Source organism: Sinocyclocheilus anshuiensis, unplaced genomic scaffold (assembly GCF_001515605.1).
Source record: "Sinocyclocheilus anshuiensis isolate Anshui unplaced genomic scaffold, SAMN03320099.WGS_v1.1 scaffold671, whole genome shotgun sequence".
NCBI classification, from domain to species: Eukaryota; Metazoa; Chordata; class Actinopteri; order Cypriniformes; family Cyprinidae; genus Sinocyclocheilus; species Sinocyclocheilus anshuiensis.
In genome coordinates, this window is record NW_015551031.1 from 164,507 (window position 1) to 184,775 (window position 20,269).

The 20,269-nt window shown below is 37.5% G+C and overlaps 1 protein-coding gene across 1 annotated transcript in view; it reads left to right on the forward strand.

The window, feature by feature from the left end:
- LOC107661185 (guanine nucleotide exchange factor VAV2-like) overlaps positions 1–20,269 on the forward strand; it is a 150,393-nt gene that overhangs the window by 114,710 nt on the left and 15,414 nt on the right. The window contains exons 5-13 of the mRNA XM_016450659.1: positions 3,233–3,338; positions 3,485–3,499; positions 5,754–5,852; positions 7,610–7,678; positions 7,985–8,085; positions 14,956–15,055; positions 18,641–18,736; positions 19,512–19,580; positions 19,792–19,878. Of these exons, the coding sequence (XP_016306145.1) occupies positions 3,233–3,338; positions 3,485–3,499; positions 5,754–5,852; positions 7,610–7,678; positions 7,985–8,085; positions 14,956–15,055; positions 18,641–18,736; positions 19,512–19,580; positions 19,792–19,878 (742 nt within the window). The remainder of the gene's footprint in view (positions 1–3,232; positions 3,339–3,484; positions 3,500–5,753; positions 5,853–7,609; positions 7,679–7,984; positions 8,086–14,955; positions 15,056–18,640; positions 18,737–19,511; positions 19,581–19,791; positions 19,879–20,269) is intronic.

Below are 20,269 nucleotides of genomic sequence, written 5' to 3' on the forward strand. Positions count from 1 at the left end.
CATTCTAAAAACACTGCGCTCAAGTTAAAAGAAGTTCACTCCCATCTTCTTGCATGTTTTACCTATTCCACCGCCCGCGTCGCATCTTTGTCAACACAAAAGCGCATTCTGTGTGAATGGTGCTTGTGCTGCTTTTAATGGTCCTTCACAGAGCGCGTCACACGTGAGCGGTTAATCACGTGTGCCGACATGCACGACATGCAGTCTTTTCTCTTTACTGTTATCATTGGCATATTGTCAAAGTGTCTAATTCTGACGTTTGGTAATATTTCTATTAAAAATCGCGACTCCTCGATTTCTAAAAAATAAAATCGTGGCAAAACATTAAATTCAAATTAATCGATAAAATCGGAAAAATCGCCCAGCCCTACACTGAATGTAGAAGTATTCACTGCTCAGAATACCGTACTGTAGTGTATACATGCACCGACTGTGTATAGTCCCACTATATACATACAGTAATTGCAATGAAAAGTGAATGGCACCTGTTGTGTTTTTTTTTTTTTTTGCTATTATACAAATAGCAGTGCAGTGCTGAAATCTCTCTCACTGTGAGTAGCCCTTGTTTTGAGTTATGTGCGTGAGTGTGTTCAGTCATTATAACCTGATCCAGAGAAACTTACATACCAGAGTTGTCTAATGAGCATGCTGTTGAAAGCTGTCGTTTAAAAAGTTTAACGTACATTTGTGATCATATGAATTTTCAGTTACTATGAACATTCTGAATACAAATCTGATATGGCTGAAGAATCTCATAGGTGAGGTCCATGGATTGAATTTATAACTAGGTTATACAGTTAGGGTTCTAAACACATTTGGAAAAAAATCTTAGTAACTGACTGAACATAAGTCTTTTAGTTTTTAAAAATGTGGCTTCCCATTTAAAATGGATAAAATTGTGTGCAAATCCACTTAAAAAGCTCTATATTGGTTCTTAAATTGGTATGTCCCTTTTTATTTGTGTTTAGTACAAAACGTATAATATATATATATTATTATTATTATTATTATTTATTTATTTATTTATTTTTTTTTTACAACTGCTTGTTTATGTTTGCTAGTGAGTAATATATTTTAGATCAAAGATAGAAATGCATGGAAAAGGTACATTCTTGTTATAGTGGGAAAGAGGAAATGGTCTCTCCCTACGGGCAGAGGTAGGATGTAAAACAATCTCCCTTCAAACCACTTCACAAGGGTTTCTGCCAAGAGCCGCCAGAACTGACCCTTGAGGCACTGCCAGTATTTCTCATAACCATTCCAGAGAATTAATCTTCCAATCTTGGCATTATCACTTCTTCCTTTATCATTTTTCTTTTTTCTTTTTTCCTATCCTCCCCCTCACAGGGCAGTGGGAATTATCTTTTGCTTCCTACATTCTTCAGATATTTGATATTATTTATATCTACTTTGGCAAGGGCTGGCCTTAGTGCACTGGTTTGTTTCATTGTTTTGATTTAATGCCAATTTGTCGTTTTTTGGGGGGTCTTTTGCGATCTAATGTGTTGTTTTAGGGGTCTTTTCCGACCCTTTTTTTTCATAATAAGTGCAGTATTTTAAGCGGTTACATTTTAAAGGGTAATTGCTCTCTGGTCTGTGGCATTTCTTCACTCTGTTTACTGCACAGACATACAGCTTGTGCTATATTTCCCCATCACCTTTTGCTGGTTTATCACTCTGGCATGAAATGGAGGCCAATAAATCATATTTGTTCTCTCAGAGGTACATAAATTGACATATAAGCTCATAAATTGTGGATTTACTGCTTAAGATAAGTGGGGAAAATTGGTTGTGTGTTTTGAGCCAATCACTGAGCCATTTTATTTGATTTTCCAGGTCCTTAAAAACAGTTCCTCTCTTACAGCCATAATTTGATATTGCTGTATAACTCCAGGCCATCATTTAAGAGGTCCATTTGTAAATGTTTAAAATGAAAACACTGTTGTGTTGTCCATGTTTGCACGTCTGTATCCACAGACAGAACCCTGCCAGGCTGTTCTAACTTCTTTTGCAGCACCCTGCTCCTCTTTAAACACGTTTTTCCCCTCCTTTCTTTCTAAAAAATACAATCGTGGCAAAACAATACATTCGAATTAATTGAAAAAAATCTGGAAAATCGCCCAGCCCTATCTGCTAGATATATATGCAAATATAAAGCAAATGTTTAGTTCATCATCACTTGTTTTGGAAGGGAGGGCTGAAAGAAGGATGGAAGGATGCGTTTGTATGTCTGTTCTCCATGAGCCGATGAGGCAGTGAGCTAATCTCCTGGGCAGGCGTTTGATTCAAGCCGAATTAGCTTTTCACACTTGTTTTAGCCTGCAATTGGACACATCAGCAGAAGTGAGGAAGGAACTTGTTGCTGTCTGGTTGCAAAGCCGTCTGGTGTGTGTGTGTTTGAGAGAGTGAGGTCTTCTCTTAGGGAGGGATGGATGACTGATTTGATTGTTGATGTGAGACACAGCTGGGACCAGGACACCTTCTGTGATGGCAACTCGCTTTATTTCGGCCTTTCCTTTTCTCCCCTGAGAGAACAACGGCAGAGTGTGCAGTGATGAATGGCATCGCTGCGGTTTCAGGGCTCTTTCAATGTCTGATAAACACATACACAAGCTAATCATGGCCGCAAACTGTATATGAGGATGCTGACTATGTCCCAGGTATTTCATAATTCTGTCTGTCGATACTTTTCAAACTGTCCTAACCAGGAGCGAAGTGATAAATCAATATGATCTTTTTCATATTAATCTGATTTTGTCTTTGGACATTTTGTCGGTTGCTTTCCATTTTTGACGCATAGTGCTGGATATTTTATTGCTATATTTTGTCTCAGTGTTTTGCATCAAATGATGACAAAAAGGTGACTGCAGACCTGGTACTTTGCAAATAAGACTGTTTTATGTGAAAAACTGTAATATTTTTCACAATATAATATATTAAACTGTAATATTGTGAAATATTATTACAAGTTAAAATAATGGTGTACATTTATATAATGGTGTTTTATTTCCATAATGGCAAAGCTGTAACATTATTCATGCATGTAATATTATAAATGTCTTTATGGTCAGTTTTGATCAATTTAGTTTGTCCTTACCGTGTGTCTTTGATTAATCATTTAATCGTATAAAAAATATATAATAATAATACAAAATAAAAACTTACTGAGCTCAAACTTTTGAACAGTAGTGTACTTCCAGTCACAGAAAATTATTTTCTTTTTCTTGCACAGTGAGCATGATGTGGGAGAGGATGACATATATGACTGCGTCCCCTGTGAGGACGATGGGGACGACATCTACGAGGACATCATCAAGGTGGAGGTTAGACAGCCCATGGTGAGTGAGACACCATACGGACAACGCTCATTGGTGCGTGTGTGAGAGAGGATATAGATGGATTGTTTTCCTTTCATTTTCCCTCGGCTGTGCGCGAGTTCACTTGCTCTGCTTACATTTGCTGCTTTGCCTCCTTAATGCTGCAGATAAGATACATGCAGGTAAGTGTCATGCTGAACTGCACATGATTCTCTTATGCTCCTTCAGTGGTCCTCTTTCCTTTCCTTAAAATGTGTGTCGACACAAGCCCTTGAACCCTTTATGCATATATGAAGAATTTGCTGAGCGGGTCTAGAGTCTCACTCTTATTGACAGTTCATTGAATTTCCACAATTTTATTTATTAAAGGAATAGGTGACACAAAAATAGATAAATATATACAATATTTTGTCAATGAATATTTTACCCTCAGATGTTTTAATAAATGTTTACGCTGCTATTTTCCGTGCAGTGAAAGCACATGATGACCAGGGACCTAAAAGACCTTGGTAACACCTAAAATATTATTTGTGCATGTTCATTTTTAAACTTGCCAGTTGAAGATATTTCACGCCAGACCGTTGTTTTGTATATGTTTTGTAAGTTATCAGGACAGACCAGTTTGCATATGCAGAAACATGGGGCCCCATTTCTAAAATGCGCATTTGATCGGATTTGATCCTGAATACCCTCGATTCTATCCTACATGAAAAGTGAGGAACAAATCTGCATTTATAAAAGCAGAAGCTGACATGAAAATGTTCTTATGTGTACACCAACTGTAGAGCATGTGTACAAATGTTTCGACTCCCATATACCAATAATTCAGTTAATTCAACATTGTTTATGAAAATAAACTTGCAATATGCATTAATATAACTTTTTGGAGCTTTACAGCATGTGGTCTCTGCTTTCTAAAACAAGTTTGAAAACTCACTAGCATTACACCAAAAACAAATGATTATGCTTAATGTTTGATTAGGTCTGTTAGATCTCTTTATATGTTAATTTTATGGAAAGCAGCAGTGTGAACATTCTGCAAAACATCTGCCTTTGTGTTCCACGGATGAAAGAAAGGCATGAGGGTGAGAAAACAACATCAGACTTTATTTTTTGATGAACAGTTATTTTGAATATTTGGGGTATTTTATACTTTTTAATATTTGGGATGTACTGCATTTATTATCCTTTAAGTTACATCATATTTTTTCATCATATTTAAATCCACTGTGCAAAATAAATAAAAATGCTAGCAGTTATTTTATGGCAGGAGCGTCTTCCTTTTGCTAGAAATGAGAAAGGAGGGGAGGCTGACTCTGTGCTAATGTCCGTCTGAGTTTAAAGTGTGTGCTGTCACACCGAGTGAGCTAATGTTAAGTTATTTTTAACCCACAAGGGAGGAAATCCCTCCTGCAGACTGAGAAAACGGTTGGATCCCGCCTTCATAGAGATACACACACGCACAATCTGTATCATCAGACAGATGCTACAACATGGGCACATTAGATTCTCAGTGGGACAAATACAGCCACTCAAATGAGGGAGAGAAAGAAACATGTCAGAGACCAAGACAGAGGTGTTTCTAAACTGCTGTTGTTTCGCATATTATATTTTTTCTTGATCTTCTATACGTCAGACAATTTCCAGATTTACCACAATAGCCACTGGAGTTTCACAATGGCCCATTATTCAGTGAAAGTCACAGATGTATTTGCCGTTCCCAATCCTGGCTGCTTTCAGTGTTGCTAGGTGGACCTTTGGAAGGATTTCCCCCCCTTTTTTTGTCCATCTTGTTCTCTAACGAAACAATTGTTTGTGATCTTGAATTTCTCTGGATGTGGGCAGGTTTGCTTTGGCCTTGTGCACCGCCAGGCCCAGATGTTTAAATGTGTGTTGTGATGTTCATTCCAGCTCTCGCCTTCAGCTGGCGTGCACCTTCCCCCGGCTCCAGCGTTATCGCCACTTTCTTAAACAAGCTTGCAAACCCGCTCGCATTACACCAAGAGCCAGTGATTACTCTTAATCAAATGCATCATGTTCTATTAGATCATTTTCTGTTGTTATTGTTTTGTGAATTGACCTCATTTAGTTACTCAACCCTCATCAAAACCACATTTATGGCTTTCCTACAGTTGTTCTTTGTGCTTTAGACTTAGACATGGATGTTGTTTTGAATGAATGAAAGACTGAATTCTTGCTTGAACCTCAGCGTTTTAACCTACAGTCCTTGTCAACGATGCCCTTGAGGTTTTGTTGTGAAATACTCTCTGTCCACCTCTGTCTTTTACTGTAGTGTGCTTTGGCCATCCTGATTGTGACCTGAATTCCCTTAAATTACAGTTCGGTACCTTGTACAGGTGTTTAAAGGTGCTGAGCTGGCATTCTACAGGACGATACCAACATGGTTTGTGTGTCTTTTTCTTCTTCCCATAACAGAAAATGGGCATGACGGAAGATGATAAGAGAAACTGCTGCTTAGTGGAGATTCAGGAGACAGAGGCAAAGTACTACAAGACACTGGAGGACATTGAGAAGGTGAGTGGAGAGCATAGAAAGATTTAGAGCTGGAGAGAGTGGAAATGAAGGCCTGGAATTGGGTCAAGGTCTTGATAGGGTTCTCTGCGGATAGTGCGGTAACTCAAAATAGATGGAGGGAGAGGACAAAAGATGAGAACTGAGCTCTAGGTGACAAGTGTTCTTAAGTGGCATGTTGAATTATTCTAATACCTTAAAGTCAACTTGAAAATTAAACTGAACTTTCCATTTACTTTCATAATACAGTGCGTGCATAATTATTAGGCAAGTTGATATTCTGATATTTTTTTTCCAAGCACATTTTACCAATTCCAAACCACATTAATCTTAATAACTACTATTAATTTTGTATTTAATCATTTATAATTGATATATAATTGTAAATGAAGGCTGGAAGTAAAAAAACTCGGGTGTGCATAATTATTAAGCAGGTTTTCTTTTACAGATAAAATGAGCCAAAAAAGAGATTTAACTCAGACTGAAAGTCAAAAATTATTAAATGCCCATGAGAGAGATGTAATACTAATGCAATACTAGAATTTGCAACGTTAAGGCATGACCATTGGACAGTGAAATGCTTATTGGGTCAGAAAAAAACGGTGGAGAAGAAAAGATGCATGTTAACTGCAAAGGAATGAAGAATTAAGGTGAAGAATTAGGTGTGAAACAATTGGGAACCATTTAGTCTCCAGCACAACGATTTTCCAAAACGGCAACCTAGCTGGAGTCTCCAGAAGTTCTCAGATTCTCAGAGACTTTTCTTGGGTAAAAAAATCCTAAAAAAAATGATCCTCTCTTAATAAGAATACCATCCTGAAGTGTTGTGAAATACATGAAGACTGATTTTTTTTTTTTTTATAGGCTTTATGACAGATAAGTTGAGAGTAACTCTTGAAGGACCAGCATCATATCCTTTTGTACCACTCTTTTAAGAATTTATCTTCCAGAATCTGGTAGTAAGTTTTGGGAGTTCATTTATAGTCCATCTCCTATCCTGAAAAGTCTGTCTTGCAGAGATGGAATAAAAATTAACTCCTTTGCCTACAGCAAAAAAGTACTTCCTTTGCCTACAGAAAGGGCAGAAATGCCATGCACTGTCCACAAAGTGAGAAATCGTGTCCGTTTTGTAAATCAGTACAGTTGGCACGAGATTGAATCTCACCCTGGAGCTATTGCATGCACTTATGCTTGTATGTAAAAATCGTACAAACTTGAATGTGTGATGTTTTCTTCTGCCCTGTTTCCAATTGTGCTGTCACATACTACAGTACACACAGAATTTGAAGCGTGACAAAATAAGCCAGTGTACTGTTATTAGAGGTGATAAATCCCTGTCAAAACAGTGAGAGGTCATGCAGATTTCATATTCCAGGCAGAGGCTTTGTTTACTGATTATCACTTGATTAATTTCTTCCTAATTAAGCCAAACGTGTCAGTGTTGCTCTGAAATCCCTTTCTGCTTTGCAACTGAAACAAATAGATGCATTTGCCAGGATTTCTTGGGGTTTATTATCTTTAAACAGCCTGCCCGCAGCCATGCTAGACAAATAGTATTTGACTTTTGTTTGTCAAAGACAATTACCAAACCACAACAAGGTGTAAGCAGTCTTAATACCTGTGTTTGATTGTATGCTTTGACTTTGAGTAAATTTAATAAATGAATTTAATTACATGTGCCATTTCTGGAATTCAGTTCTGATTTTTCTGCTAAATATTATAGGACATTTATGGGATTTTCTTGTCTTTTTCCTTTTTAGAATTATATGATCCCCCTAAAGCAAGTGTTAACACAGCAGGATATGGAGGCCATATTTGTGAATTTAGAGGTGAGTGATCATTTACTGTATACATTTACCATATTTTTGTAGTATATTGTAATAACTTAAATGTTGACTTTACTGATTATTATGTACGTGTTGCCTTTAAAAAAAAAGTGAGTTTCATTTTTTTTAAAGATATATGTTAAGATATACATGTCTTAAAACAATTTAAACGTTTACATTTTGGCAACGCAGACAGATGGGCAAAAGCTTGTGTCTGACAGCAAATGAATCATTCTGATAGGGCAAAAGTATGGTACAACAAATGGATAAATAATGCTGGGCTGACAATTCTTGGCAATTCTTATACAGGACATCATCAAGGTCCATTTTGCTCTGTTGAGGGCCATTGACCTGACCATGGTGAGCGGGGGAAATGGCTTGGGAAAGATCTTTCTGGACTTCAAGGAGAGGTCAGTACCTTGATGGAGTATTTTGGTTTATCACTGTCAGTACTGTTATAACATCTCTCCCTTTTGTCAACACCTTAAGCCTCTGTTGAGCTAAAATGACCTCAAGTGAAGGAGGCGAATTCTTGCTGTTGTCGCCCACCCTAAGAAAATCCATCACACCAGTAGGGCCTGACTGCAGCAGCCCAGCTATTTTAAAATAAATCCTCGTCAGAGCCCACAACCCAGAGGGCTTAGAAAGAAAATAGACCTGTCTGCGAGAGTCTGCTGCTTTAGAGCTGAACGCTTCCTGTTTTGAGTGCTCTTTTCTGTCTCCTGTAGCTGCTGTATCAAAAATCAATTACCAGATAATAGAGAATGTTTTAGCTACTTTATCCACAATGGATGACAGATACCCAGGGGCTCTAGTAAAATCATAACACCATTTCATCTACCAAAGGATTTAGCCAGCTGCTATACAGTCTCTTTCTTTTTACAGGTAATTTTTTTACATTTGTCTTTCTAAAAAAACTGTCATAAAAGTGCATGACCTTAAAGTAATAGTTTACCCAAAAATGAAAATTGTCATTTACACACCATTGAACCCCACTGACTTTTACTGAAGAAAAAAATCATTGAGACACTTTTCAAAATATCTTCTTTTGTGTATGCCTTTAATACTGCACTCTTATTTACACAGCGGACAATATTAAGATGCAGCGGAGTCAGTCATATTCTCTCTGAAGTTAGAATGAGAGCAGCTGTACCCGGTGTATTCCAGGTCACTGGTCTGGGACCGCTGCTGATTCAGCTCAGTAATGTGCAGTTTCCCTGCAGTTCACTTTGGATTGAGAAACACTGAGGCCTGACTAAGTGACAGGCCCTGTAACAGTCAGCTTATTCTAGTAATGCTACACTGCATTAAACTCTGTGTTATCAGGCATTACTGAGACCCTCTGAATCCATATTTCTGTATAAGAGTTCTGCTCTTGCTGTGCTCAGCACAATTGCTGTTTTTTATCCCAACTGGGACCTACTTAATAAAACCAAGTAGGTGTAACACAAAATTATGACCTCACTGCAATTAGAGTGTATGCGTCCTCAGAGATGAGAACTTTGGTCTAGTGTTCTGGTTTATTAAGCAGCCAGATGACCTTGCAGTAATATCTTAGGAATTAACGTTGCTGCAATTCTTGGATCATGATCTCCAGGGGCGCAGTGTTATCAGACACCAGCGTCTTTGTTATACTTGCAGATTTTGAGGAAGTCAATGTTCTAGACTTGGAGCAACTTTACTTCAGTGGACATTTTTGAGCTTTTTAATATCACAAAAATGATTTTAGACTTGCATCAGATGTAATTCAAGTCTGATATTAGTGTATATCTATGATTTGAAGTGGACATGGGATGAAAGTAAAGATAGTAAACTCCAAATATTAATGGGATTAGCACAAAATGAATAAATCAACTTTAATAATAATCATTGGCAGCTAGCTGGCTTAGTTCAGCATCATGTGGCAGACAGCAAGCTTCCAAAATGTCCTTGTATTTGAACTATTGTTCACTTAAAAATGAAAATTCTGTCATCTTTTATTCATCATCATGTGGTGAGCATCTTGTATGAGACATAATTCAAAATATATTTGTGTTCCCCAGAAAAAAAGTAATCACTTTTGTAATGCAAACATGTTTGGCATGATATAAGGGTGATTTGAGTACTGTAAATGATGAGAACATTTTAATGTTTGGCTCAACTATTGCTTTAAGGGTACTAAGTGTGGTTTGTTTCTAATTTTCAGTTTTTCTAATAGTCAAATCTGTCATTATTTGCTTTTATATCAATAACTTGCATTGCTTTAATGTGCAAGATACTTAGTGTTGATTTCGTGTTGACTTTAAAGTCCTCAGAATGCCCTTTATAGCAGCCACTTGTTCTAATGCACATTAAAGACTTTGTTTCTCTTTTATCTTCCTCTCTGCTGTAGACATCTAATTTAACCTCCGCTTGAGTGCTTCCATAGATATCTTATCTCTCGGGTGGGTAAATTACTTTTCCCAATGAGAATTACAGTATAGGCTCTTGCGAGAGGAACTGAGACTTTGTTCTGCATCACATTCATTGAATACAGCAGCTGCGGGGAGCATTTGCATTCTCACAGGGAGAGGCTGATCTCTAAATTACTGTGATGTAGGTAATGATAATCACAGGTTCGTTTTCAGTAATGACTGCATGCTCTGACGAAAATCTCTCTCAAAATGTTCTGTAAGATCTAAATGTTTTCTTTAAACTCCCATTAACTGAAGCAAACCCACTCAGAATGTTTATATGCTATTTACAGTTGTTTAAGTTGGTGACAGGGATCTATCGCTTCCAAAAAAAAGCACGGAAAATAATAGAGATTGAGGAGACAGCCCTATTGTTTCCATTTGTCAGTTTGCATAGGTAATTGGCCCATTACAAGGCTTTCCTCGAGCCCAGCGGACAGCATCACGCAGAGTCGGCTTGACAGCACCGCCTCTCTCGCCCGCACTCTTTTGTTTATGTAATTCTGAGCCTGTCATCTCATTGAGCCAGTTTTCCGTGGGTGCTCACACTAACATGCACTTTGGCACGACATTACAGTGGTGCGGCCCTGTTCTGACACGCATGGCCATTTCTCTCTGTCTTATCACTGGACATTCTTTTTTTCTGCTTGATTTTATTTCTTACTTTCCTCACCTCTTTGCCTGTCTATATTGCGCATCACCATCAATAATTTTATCTCATGCTCACTTACTCTGTTCTCTTTGAATGAGCTAATTCTCAGTCTCAAAATATGGTTGACACTTTGCAGGAAATGGCAGACTAATAAGAAAAAGAAAAAAAATATTTGTGCAAGAGAGAGAGTGTGGCTTTTATAAAAGTTTTTCCTCACAATGATATCTGACAGGATATATTTACATTTGGTGACATTAAGCATTAAATAACGCTGAGTATTTTTGGCAAATTATTCATTTCATTAAAGCAGGGCTGCGTCATTCGCCTTTGCAATTTTTCATCTGATTGGCATGTTTCTGTTTTTCATTATGGGATGCACAGTCCCTCTCCCTTTCCTTTCAACAAAGAAAGAAATGGCCAAGGGATTTGGCCGTTGTGCGGCTGCTATCTTCCACACCTCTGTCCATTGCTCCAAAAGCCCAGCTGCCTTTAATTAATTTTGTTATCTCCACTTGTAAGTCCCTGTGACCTTTTGCGGCGCTGCGTTCCATAGAATGAAATAATTGAGAAGCTTTTCAGAAGCTGTTGACACTGTGAAGGGCATATTGAATAGTGAAAATACCATCTTGTTTTTAAAAAAAATCATCAAGCTGCTTTCTAAGACGCCACCTCGAGAGTGCAAAGCAAATCACAGCTTTTAAACTGTCACAGAGGTCGTTAAAGTCTCAAATGGGATTTTTTTTGGAGTGTTATTTCCAAACTAATTTATGTAATACTGCCGGATTGAGCTCAGAGTTGCTGAGGAACATTATTAGTTGGTTTGCGTTGAGATTGAGCCACTATTCACTTCATGCGGTCTGTGTTAGAGTGAAGGTGAGGGGTCTTCAATGCCTCATGTCAGAGACTATTACTTCTCTCACCGACCTGTCACTTCCACTTTGCTTTGCGTTTTCCTCGCTGGCCTGGGTCTTTTCCAGTGGACAGATAGAAGCTGGAAGGAGAGCGTCTATACCAAATTGTATTTTCTGTGAAATAACATTCATGACAGCTTTGCCATAATGAGAAAGTTGGTGCGGCGGGTGATTGCACCGGAAGAGAGTTGAATTCAAAGAGCATGTGTTTACACGGCAATGGCACAGGCTTTCACCCTGGGGAATATTCACACTTAAGAAACCCAGGGCTTTTTCTCTCTCTCTTTTCTTCTCGATCACATCCCACCCTCATAGTCTGAAGTGCCAAAAGAGGAGGAAACCAGGATGAACTTTTAGAGAAGAGCCTGAATAGCCTTGACTGTTTTGCCATTGCAGTTGTCAAGATGTTGCATGTCTAAGGTTGGCTGGCGTCATAAAGCCAACGAGACAGTGGCAACACACATTGCAACATTTCTTTTTATTTCAACACCTTTCTCTTACAACTCTGATGCCTTTGGGGAGGTGGAGGTGTGCAAGTGTTTAGCACTCCAAGCTGGATCAGTCAACAGAATTGTCTTCATAAAGAGCACATTCCTTGAGGCTGCACTGCTTAATGTGTGTTGCTTCTGGTTGTTAACATGTTTCACTTCTACTCCGGTTGCATTTAAACACACATAATTAATGGGTCATTAAAGAGTGATCTCCGTTGCACACTAATGTATGTCTTGAGTACAACCCTGAATGAAAGAGCATTTGCAGCCTTCCTAATCAAATATGTTCAATGGATGTGTACACCACACTTCACAACATTATTTCTAGTGCTTGTAAGTTTTTTTTTCATTGTTAATGTGATGTTAGCCAATTTAGTACCATTAGATGCTTAGCACAGATGGACAAAGCATGGTCTGAGTGCATGCATGAAAGAACATCCATTTGAGCACCATGAATGGATAATGGAGATGGAAGGGAAAAATCATAGCTATCCATAAACCTTTCAAGTACACACTCTTAAAAGTGCTTTGCGATGCCATAGAAGAACCTTTTTGTCTAAATGGTTCCATAAAGAACCTTTAACATCTGAAGAACCTTTCTGTTTCACAAAAGGTTCTTTGTGGCAAAAGAAGGTTCTTCAGATTATAAAAAGGTAAGAAAGAGAGGGTTCTTTAAAGAACCTTTGACTGAATGGTTCTTTGTGGAACCAAAAATGGTTCTTCTATGGCATCGTTTGAAGAACCTTTTGAAGCACCTTTATTTTTAAGAGTGCAGGTAGGCGCAAATGAAAGCTCGATTTGGTATTTGTGCTCTGTTTTCTTCCAAAGCACACACAGAGGGCCTCATCTCATTCAGCATACAAACACCCAGTTGAGTTCTCTTTCACATCTTCTTGCATTTGAATGGACAGATACACACAAAATTATATCAAAATGCCTGTCTCTCCGAGTATCCTTGTAAGTGTAATCAGTTATGTCTTAAGTGAACATGCACAACTGAGGAAAAAATAGATGTGTGTCACGATATTGAATCAGTGCATTCAGTCTAAAAGTGACAGCAGCCTAATAACCTGCTGCTGTCTGTCATTAATGTTAAGACAGAGAGAAAATCATTCACTGCTCCTGATTGAAAAACTGTTGTAGATTTAACAAAGATTCATATTTAATTTATTGTGAGGGCTATGCAGTTTCGGTATCTGAATACTGCTGTTAGAAGTACCTTTTTTTTTGGTCATCCAAAAAATTTTTGTGATCTGTTGCATCCCTAGTAAAAACAGTAATACTGTAAAACATTATTACAATTTACTATTTTCTGTTTTAAAATACTTTTGTTATGGCAAAGCTTTTTTAAAGATTTTTTTTTAATTAGTAAAAAGTTAAACAAAAAGTAAAACAATATGACATTTTTTAACAATGTAATTTAAAATGTAAAAGTTTGATGCATATAATACCTTTTAAAGCCATATAAAGACACTTATGTGAAGATTCTCGTTCCATTATTCTTGCATTGTTTCAAGTGTCCTACATAAAGCACCCTCTCTCCCTCGCAGTCCATTTTACAAGGCACCTGAAACATTTAATGTGGAAATTGCCTTGTAAAGAAGACCTTCATGTTCAATTATGCCTGTGACATCTGTTATTATTACAGCTAATTCCCGACACCTGCTCCCGCATTTTCAATATGCTGTTGAATGTGCGTTTTGGCTCATAATTGAGTGGGGCCGCCATTAATCTCCATCAGTCTATTTCCATGAGGAACCAAGCTGCCTCTCTTGTTCCAGATTAGCCTTTAATCAGGCCTGCTTAGTCCAAGGGCACGGAGGCCCAGACATTGAGCAGAGCAGCAGGGGAACACCCTTTTCAGCTCAAGACTACAGTTTCAGTTAGTTTCGCACTCCTTACAGTAGCAGATCTTAACGGGTGGCTTGCATGTCAACATATAGAGAGGTGACACTTGGAGGCTGAATTGCTGACCATCAAGAAGATTGTAACACTTCAGAGACCACACTTAATGAGCTGGATTTGACTTGATCCTCATCCTTTGATTAATTGACCTCATCCAGATGTATTTTGCCTTAGAGGATAATCCAGTTCGGATTTAGATCAAATGTATCTTGCTTTGATCTGACCACTTTTCTTCCAGATTTCATCTTTTTTCTTTGGGGTTCTATAGGATTACAGCCAATTTCATTCTTCTGATCAAGGATAACTAAGTAATGAGTATATATTATAAAGTGAAATCGGCTTAACCAAGAACACAGTTAAGAGGCAGGCAAGCTGAGAGCATCCAAGGGTTTGAGCTTGCCAACTGTGCCAGTGTCCTACTTAAATCAGAGGCAGAAATCTGTGCCACACATGGGGCCATAATCTAGACGAGATGACTTTGAGCTGCTTCCAGAATGTGCTGATCACTATCAGGAGTCCATTGTGAAATCTAATAAATGTGTCTTGATGTTCACAGGGGCCCAAATTAACTTGTACACAATCCAGAATCCACAAAATGCTTCACTCAGATTAATTAGATGAAGAGAGCACAGCAGATGTAGCTCTATAATAAAATGATGTAACACTAACTATCTGTTCATCACATGTAGCACAGATTTTTTTTTTCTTTTAATGGTTTCAAAGATTCAGGTAAAACTGAAAATAATTTTTGTCTTATTTACTGACCAAACCCAAATTACAGTACATCTGTTGTTTTCTATATAATGAAACTATTCCTTTTATATGTTGAGCCTGAGTATTGAATGTCATTGCAAAGTCTTGGTATCGATCTTTGATCTTTCTTTTGTAGACTGCTGATCTACGGCCAGTACTGCAGCCATATGGAGAACGCTCAGAAGACACTGGATGAGCTGATTGCCACACGGGAAGATGTCAAGTGTAAAGTGGAGGTATGCTCTTAACATTTTGCTTGTACATTCTTAAAGTGTCGGTGGCATATTGATGTTTCAGGTATGCAGTGTCGTACATATACACGACCAGTCAACAGTTTAAAATAATTAAGATATTTTTTAATTTTGTTGAAAGAAGTCCCTTATGCTCACCAAGGCTGCATTTATTTGATGAAAACACATTAAAACAGTTATATTGTGAAATATTATTACAATTTAATATAATTGTTTTCCATTATAATATATTTATGATGTAATTTCTGTCCATTCTATTTCGGTGTTGGCAAAGATGAATTTTCAGCAGCCATTACTCTTTACAATTGTCAGTTTGTTAACTTTCTTTTAATCAAAGAAAAAAAGAAAAAAAGAAATTAAAAAAATAAATAAATAAAAATCAGTATATATATATATATATATATATATATATATATATATATCATTTTTATTTTTTTTAATTTTTTTTCTCAGTGTGCTTTTAACTGCTGGGACTGGATCACTGAGTCTGTGTGAACTGAATCGATCTAATTTGGAAAAAAAAAGAATCATTCAAGCATGTTTTTGTGAACTGGATCAATTCCTTGAAATAATCTGACTCAAAGAACAATATGTTCATTAAACGAACATCATTATTGCTCTCGTGGTTTCAGTCTATTCCTCACACAAAAGCTATATTGTGGCTTGGAGAAGACTCGGAATGAGTTGATTAGTTGAGGAGTCAAATTGGCAACTTTTATGATTCTTTGTTTTCTGTTTTTACCATTTGAAAGCTCCAGGACACATTTATTGTTTTTGCAGTAAAGAAAAAAAAACAGCAATCAGGGCATTATTTGGTTTTACTTTTGTGTTCTAAGGCAGTCGTGTGCATTTGAAATGAGGGTGATGTAATTTATCTTTAAGTGAATTAATAATGCTCAAAATCTACTAAACATCATGCAGGTCTCACTCTCCCACTAAAACTGTACTTCTCATCAGGTACACCGCCTCAAAGAGACTCTTTTAACAGCTCTTTCTCCCAGAGACCACTCCAGTGGTCAGCCCCAGCACATCGTTCCCTCTCAGCAGACTGCTGTTGACAGTTTTGGGACATGAACTAATTTTGCTTTACTAATGCTACTCAGGATGCAAAGACTACAGTGCTGTTTTTGTGCCTGCCAGTCTGAGGCAGTGTGGCTTACTTTAATGACTCCAAAAATAAAGACTGGCGAGAGAAGCCATTATTTCCACATGGGATTAGAGGAGATTACAGATGAAATCACAGCAACTGAAATTCTAGACATGCTTGTTGACAAATTCACATAATTATCGTCCTGTTATCTCACACACAAGAATGGCTCTGTAATCGGGTTCAGTCCATACAGTGCGTGGTTATGAGACCTCTTGGAAAGAGACGAGTGGCTCTTGTAGTGGATTAGTCAGAGATCCTTCATAAGGAGGGACGTGGAGTCACTGATAGTCATAGAGATGATGAACCTCTTCCTCAGTCTACTCTGAATGTCAAGCGTGACATTTGAGTAGTCTGTCCTCCTTGCTTACTTGTCATTTGAGAACAGGGAGGATAAAAATGAAGAGATTAACACATTAAGTGACGACCACAAATCGTGCGGAGGAAAAGATAACGTCTGTTTATATACAGTATACAGTTTATACACATTAGACAAAATGAAATCAATTTTTGATTTAAAAAAATTACTATATTACTATTTATCTAATAAATGTTTCTGGTCTTATTGTGTGTGATTAGGAACAATCAAAGCCTGTTTCCATCTCAGAGTTGAAAAAAGATAATTGTGTTTAAAATATGAAATAAAGTCACATTGTGAGATACAGGGACCCAGTTATGAAGTTGTGAGATATAAATTCACAATTTTTTGTTTATGTATGTATTTATTTAGGGTGGAAAGGGATTTCTATAGTACACACTATTCCAAAGAAAAACATTTTCATAATCACTAATAAAAATTTGGAGAAAAAATATCACTAACCAATAATATCATAAATCCAGTCAAATCTTAATGGATAAAATCAAGCCTTGCCTTTTATTATTTAAAGGGGTCATATGACGTTGTGTATTTGGTGTAATGCAATGTGTTTGTGCGGTTTAAGGTTAAAAAAACACATTATTTTCCATATAATGTACATTATTGTTTCTCTTCTATGTCCCGCCTTTCTGAAACGCGTCGATTTTTACAAAGCTCATCGTTCTAAAAAAGTGAGGTGTGCTCTGATTGGCTAGCTATCCAGTGCGTTGTGATGGGCCGAATGCCTCAAGCGTGTGACGGAAATGTTACGCCCCTTAACCCTCTGGGGTCCGAGGGTGTTTTGGGGCCTGGAAAAGTTTTGACATGCCCTGACATTTGTGCTTTTTTCAGTTGCTTACAAACATTTGAATGTCTAAAGTTTAATAACACTGTAATCAGCACAAACTGGGCTACAATAATATGTGAGCAGCATGTATGTACGTGATTGTGTTTTTGAGAAAACAACGTTTATGCGTGCTTAGTGAAAAACTACAATTTTAAAGTCACTGAAATAAGGCCATAAAACACATACAGAACATTTGTTCACAAGACTTTTGAGAACTGATCTTGAAGTCTAGAGTTTTTGCTTCAAAATTATGTGAAAATCATCTTACTCACTCATTCACAGAAAACAATATATTGATTTAAATTTTCTAAGACACTTTTTGTGTAGAAAAGGTATACGTGAGGAGGCGTGAATGTTCATGCATAATGCTGTAATTACTGATTATAATGACTTATGCTGTCTTTTTACGCGTTGCGTTGCGTTGCGTATCGCGCTGCGTAAACATAAAACCATGTCTGCATTTGTGATCGGAGAAACGACAAACAACAAGCGCTACTCTACACTGCTCAAAACTCGCGTTTGAATCATCAGTGGCAAATTATTTAAATATTATATTAAATAAATATTAAATAACTGCCCAACTTTATAGAAACAGCCTTTGTGCCACAGATGCATTGTAGGCTACTGGTTCAGGAAACAGTCCTCATCCTCCATAAAATGCGCAGCACACAGTTGGGTTGAAATGTTCTGGATCAGTGTTGTAAATACAACTTAACCACTGATTTCTAGTTGTGTCCTCTTTTGGAAGGCCAAACAAAGTAGTGTCGATTTCACAACGAAACACAGCGACTCCACAACATGGCAGCAGCGGCAACAGCAAGAATTAAAGTTACAACTTCTTTCTTTGCGTGAACATTTGGGCGGCGTTATGCAAATTTTCCCACATCGTGACGTAGATATGTGGGGGCGTGTTAGAACGAGCCGTTTTAGGTAGGTGTGGTTGATTCTTAACTTTTATAAAGAATATCTATTTGGATTTGAGACTTTAGTCTTTGCAACTTTACAGATCTTCTTTATGCACCAAAAAATTGAGAAAGGAAAAATTGAAATCGCATCATATGACTGACCCCTTTAATAATTTTTCATCTTACAAAATGTCACATTCCAGAAAGCCTTGTCATCTTTAACAATTATGTCTTTTTAAATTCCACTTTGTTTTTATTTGTTCTGAGATTTTCCTTTTAAAAACTGCTGACCTGTTGAAATAATCTTCCTCCACAGGAGTGTACCATGAAGGTCCAGGAGGGGAAATTTAAACTGCAGGATCTCCTGGTGGTCCCTATGCAGAGGGTCCTCAAATACCACCTTCTGCTTAAGGTGAGAGCCACCATCAGCATTACTATGAGCTCATTAAGCAACCTGTTCAACTTCCATTTATTCCAATTTAAAGTTTGAAAGCAGCAGAACAGCAGTATCTTGCGAACCCCAAAACCCTATAAAACATTCACATCGTTTTACCTCATCCAACAAGACCCATGTGGCTCTCCACTGTGCTCAGCCACTGCTAATAGAGATCATGTATAAAACAGGATGCCCTGCATGATACAAACCATCATTAATTCAAAACACACATTAATAATGTATACGGAGAGAAAGACTGTGACGTGTGACAGACGGCCAGGATACAGCGGAGAGGGAAGTGAGCATTGGGAGGTGGATACAGTGACACTGTTTAAATCAGCCATGCTTAAATCATATTATCCGCAGCCCATTTCATACACTCAAGCCCAAGGAGTGTTGCTGTGTAGCCTGTGTGAGTTGTGCTTGAGATGGCGTGTGCTTGTTCTTAAAAAGTTTGCTAAATCTAACTAGACCTCTTTCTTTTAGGGACATCCACATTTGATGTCCTCAGTTAAAAAGTAAAAAAAAAAAAAACTAAGCTTTTTAGAATTATAATTACATGCATTCAATCAAGCATTTCACATGGTATACATATATATAATTTATTTTATGTGTGTGTGTGTGTGTGTGTGTGTACATATATGCACACCATTTAAATAATGTCTTTTAGAGTGAAATACCACCATAAACAGGCACAAGTCTTGTGTCAGGCTAAGTATGCGTGACTTATCATTATGTTGTCTGTCCACAGGAGTTAGTAAGTCACTCTATGGACCGCCCGGAGAGACAGCAGCTTAAAGAGGCACTAGAAGCCATGCAGGTTTGAACTCTTTTATGACCATTATATACACATAATAGCCTAATAGAGTATTTGATGTCAATAGTTGGGTTGTAATATAATTATGCCTAGCATAATGTTTATTGTGCAGTGATCTCTGGGACTTTTTATTTTGGGGGATGAGTGGCTTGGATTTTTTATCTGAGTGTTTTGCCTTTGTCTGTCTGTCTGTCTGTCTGTCTTGTCTTTGAAGGACCTAGCAATGTACATCAATGAGGTGAAGAGAGACAATGAAACCCTGAAGAAAATAAGTGAATTTCAGAGCTCAATAGAAAATCTAGTAAGTGTTCATGAAGTTGTGCGATACACTGGCATGATCTGATAAATGCAGAAAGAGGTCATACTTTAAAGGCCATTAATAATTATTATGTCCCTGTTTGTTAGAAAGATATTTGCCTGTACATAAAATGATAAAGCAAAGATATCATTCATATTCAGTGGCCTACCTGTTTCTGTTGAGGTACCTATTTAATTTTCAATGCAGAGAACATTTACATTTACATTTACATTTAGTCATTTAGCAGACGCTTTTATCCAAAGCGACTTACAATTGGGGGATACATAAAGCGATTCTTCTTAAGAGGCAAACAGACACAGGAAGTGGTTGTAATACCAAGTTCTTAGACATTGTTCAAATAAGTACAAGCTAGAAAGAGAAGGAATAAATAAAG